Below are 4,053 nucleotides of genomic sequence, written 5' to 3'. Positions count from 1 at the left end.
ACGGCCATTGTGGGGAACACTCCAGCAGCCAGGAGGGAGCCCCAGCGGATCTTTTTCCACGACACTACCTACCCTATAAGTAAGCTAACAACATACAAATGCCTTTTAAAAACCTATGCAAATCCTAATTTTAAAAGTAAGTACGGTATGGATTTTACTTTTTTTATAGCACAAGAATTTGAAAGAAAGATCCTTTCATCTGGAAAAAAGCTGTGGTTTAATTGGGGTTCTATGATCTGCTTTAGTACACGAGGCACTATCTTACAAGTACGGCAGTGCTTCCAGAGAAGTCGGACCAACTGAAGAAGCCTTCAGATCTGCTCTCAGAGCTGCCCAGGATATATATACATATATATGTTATATACATGTGAGTTTTTAAATTTTTGCAGCATATTTTTATAACTGCAACTCAGCCACTGGAAGTAGGAGTCCACTTAAGTTTTGCTCGCCTTTTGCTAGAGTTTCAGTTTCCCCCCATAACTTTTTGGATTCGAGTTATGACCTCAAAATGTCAACCTTTAATTATTGCACTAAAAAGTAATTTGACCTTGACACTCCTTTTTAGATGGAGGCAGAATAAAGAAATTCTGTTTTCCTTTCTTGACATATAACAGCAGTGGCCTGATACTGACCATTCCAATTGAGATGCTGGAAAAATACTGATCAAGACTTCGTGAAAAAGATAATAGAAAACAGAGACCCGGCAGTGAAGCCCCGCAGATAGGAAGTGATTTTCGGCCCCAAGAGGATTTGGTATCATCTGTGGCTCTTTTTAAACTTCAGCAGCATCTGCCCTGGTGGGTTTTGACCATCCCTTTGATTTCACACAGAAGAGGGTTTGTTCTACCTTTAAAAGCCCATCCTCTTCCCCTGACCCCGCCCCCCAGACTCCTGCACAAGGGGCTGAAACAAGACTGGGGTTGTTTTCTTACTGAAAATCCAGTGTTTACCCAGCCCTTCCTTTTGCAGTTTCTGAGTTTAGCTAACCTAATAACAAAACAAATAACCCTCAACTTTCTCACAGAGCAATAAAAAGCGAAACAGCTGGTTTATCTGATCAACATTATTTTCAGTACGAAAACAAAAAGTGATGACTCCTAGTTCTTTGAAATATTTACAAACTGTATTTTAAACTATGAGATTCTAGAGTATGCTTCCAGAACAAAGTAAACGGGTCAGAAAATGCGGCTCAAGTGAAGTGTGCAAAGCTGTTGGGGAGGAGAAGCGCTAGTGTGGGTGATGGGTGAGAGCATCAATGTCCTCTCAGTCGGGCTGAATGGTTCTCTCTCCCCACTGCGGCTTCTGAAATGAAACACCTACTGCATTCACACTCGGAAATCATAGAAATCTCCTTATTAAACGAGTCACACACACGTGACATGAAGCCAAGCTTTTCCTACAGCAGACCCAGTCCAACCGAATATTCACCACATGATCATCCTGCCATCAGCTGGGTTATGTTTTAAATATTTGGAATCAGATCTCACTACTAGTGACTTCCTTTTAGGAAAGCGATTAGATTTTCATAATTACACACTTCTGAACACTTAACTTCTTTAAACCTCTATTCTACACAAAATATATGTCCGAGGAGAAAAAAATCTCAAAATAAAAAAAGAAGTAATACCACAGAGTTTAATTTCAACCACCTGCATAAGAATCAAAGTATCAGACCTTTGGAAAATGCCCCAAGAATAATGTATGAATTCTTAATGTTTTCCCCTCCGCCGCCCTCTTACTTTTTTCTTTTCCAAGATTAGAACTTACTAGGGAATAGGTTTTTGAAAATCAAGTTTCTTTTTGAAAAATGGCCTACATTCAGAAATGTCTTAGAACAAGCATTAAAAAAACTAATAAATAATCATAAGTCAAAATACATTAAAATAAAATTACAGTACATCATTGCTCCTAGAAGGTCCACCATCCTGGGAGATCCTTTCCAAGGTTCATAAATAAAGCCCTCTGGACTAGAGAGCGTCTCCTGCATTGCGGTGAAGAGAATGCAGAAAACTAAGGAATCGCGAGTTATCAGTCCGGTGATGTCCAAACTACTTGATCTGGCGCGGGGCGGGGAGACCGTCTTGTTTTGGAGCCAAGTGAAGACAATAGAAAGGTGCTCGTCCCACTTCCTCAAGTCCTCAAAACCTGGAAAGAAATGACATGGAATGAAGTGGGCGGCTCACAATCCTCCATAACCCAGTTCTTTTCGGGCCGGGCCGGCGGACAAAGCGTGCCCAGAAAGTCACCAGGGTCGCTCCCTCGAGCGCCCAGACCCAGTTACGTGGCGCCTGGGCCCCGGAGAGAGGCCGCGGTGTCGCCGGGGCGCGCACCCCCGCCCACGCGCGGGGCCGGCAGGGAGGCGGCCCGCGAGGCCCGCCCGCCCGGCGCGGGTCCCCCAGCCCCCTTCTCTGCGCCGCCGCTCCCGGCCCCGGCTTGCTTCCCTTTTCTCCACCTTCCCAGAAACTTCGAATAGCTTCTCATTTTTCCACCCGAGAGCCAAACCCGGGAGCAGGCTTCCTACTCCTCCCCGCACCCCGAAAGCCGCTCTTCGGAACGGCCCCGGGAGCCCGGGTCGCCGGCGCTTACCTCCTCCGGCGCGGGTGCTGCCCCCTTCAGGCCGAGTTGGAGGTGCTGCGGAGAAGCCGGTGGCCGTGCGGCTGCGAGAGCGGCTGCTGGTGCTGGTGCGGGAGTGTGTGCTGGTGCGGGTGCGGGTGCAGGTGCGGATACGGGTGGAGCGGCTGGAGGTGGGGCTGGGGATTGGCTTGGGGCTGCGGCTGGGGCTGGGGCTGCGGCTGGGGCTGGGGTTGAGGCTGAAGCTGCGGCTGCGGCTGCGGCTGCGGGGGTTGCTGCTGGACCAGGTGCTGTTGCTTCTGCCGCGTGGACTTGACCGCCAGGATGGCCTGACGGTTCTTGTACTGCACCATCTGCAGCGTGATCTCGGCGTTCCAGCCCTGGTCCTGCGGGCACCGAAAGTCGATCTCCTTGCCCTCGGCCATCACCACAGTGAAGTACATGTACTTGCCCTTGCGCTCCACACAGTCCACGGTCTTCATGTTGGAAAAGTGTAATTCCTTGAGCTTGACCGGCGGCTCGAGGCCGGCCACGGCGGGGCCTCCGGGTTGGGACGGCTCGGCCGGCCCCTGCCCGGGCTGCTGCTGCTGCTGCTGGTGTTGCAGCTGCTTGGGCGGGATGAGCAGGAGCCCCTCCTCAGTGAGGATGCAGCACTTTTTCTTCCAGAGCTGCAGCAGCCCGTCGCTGCGCTTCTCCAGCACGCCCTCCTTCAGTGCCTTGCATCCGCTGCTCTCCAACATCCTCCCGGCATAGGGCGGCCCGCCGCTCGGCTCGGCCTCCCCACTTGCCGCCGCCCGGGCTGGGGGCAGCAGCAGCAGCCGCGCGCCGTCCTCGCCCCAGCGGCGCCCACGGCCGCCCGCCCGGAGCGCACAGAGGAAGCTGAGGCGCAGGAGGCAGAGCGGCGGTCGGTCGGGGTCGGGGCAGGGGGGCAGCCGCGTCCTGAGGCGCCACAAGGTCCCGCCGCCGCGAGCCGCCGGGCCGCCGCCGTCCTCCCGCGAGCGCTCACTGCAGGGCACTGGCCGGGCCCCCTCGCGGCGCTTTTGAATGGGCCATTCCCCCCCGCCCCCGAGCGACACCCAGCGGAAAGGGCGGCTCCCGGCGCCCGCGCTGCGGGGAGAAGCCCAGCGCGGAACGGCGCCCGGCCGCCGGCGCGCGCCTCATTCACGCGGGCCCTCCCGAGCCGCCCGGCCCCGCCCCGCGCCGGCCCCGCCCCGCCGCCGCCTCCGCCCGCCGGCCCGGAGCTGCTCCCCGCAGCGCGGGCCACAGCCGAGCGCCGACGCCCAGGGGCCGCTGCGTGGCCATCGCCCCCGGGCCGCTCTCCCCGGCCGGTGGGGCTGTGTGCCCTCGAGACGCAGCCCTGGGGTTCGCGCTGAGCGCCGAGACCGCGCAGAGCCAGTGTCCCGGCCTGGGCGGGCAAGGATGCTGGGGACAGGGCTCCGAGCGGCCGAGGCCCGCGGAAGTGTGCCTCCCCCGGACCCTACG

The 4,053-nt window shown here is 55.6% G+C and overlaps 1 protein-coding gene across 1 annotated transcript; it reads right to left on the bottom strand.

Annotated features, from left to right (window-relative positions):
- Nucleotides 1–351: 351 nt before the first annotated feature.
- PHLDA1 (pleckstrin homology like domain family A member 1) lies at nucleotides 352–3,747 on the bottom strand. Its single transcript, XM_014841563.3, is given in 3 exon segments — nucleotides 352–2,145; nucleotides 2,587–3,635; nucleotides 3,637–3,747. Coding segments are annotated over 2 exon segments (1,119 nt in total). The 5' UTR covers nucleotides 3,733–3,747; the 3' UTR covers nucleotides 352–2,145; nucleotides 2,587–2,612.
- Between the last annotated feature and the right edge of the window lie 306 nt (nucleotides 3,748–4,053).

This window comes from Equus asinus, chromosome 4 (genome assembly GCF_041296235.1).
Source record: "Equus asinus isolate D_3611 breed Donkey chromosome 4, EquAss-T2T_v2, whole genome shotgun sequence".
Lineage (NCBI taxonomy): Eukaryota > Metazoa > Chordata > Mammalia > Perissodactyla > Equidae > Equus > Equus asinus.
The sequence above is the reverse complement of the archived record's forward strand: the minus strand, read 5'-3'. Positions and strand labels throughout refer to the sequence as shown.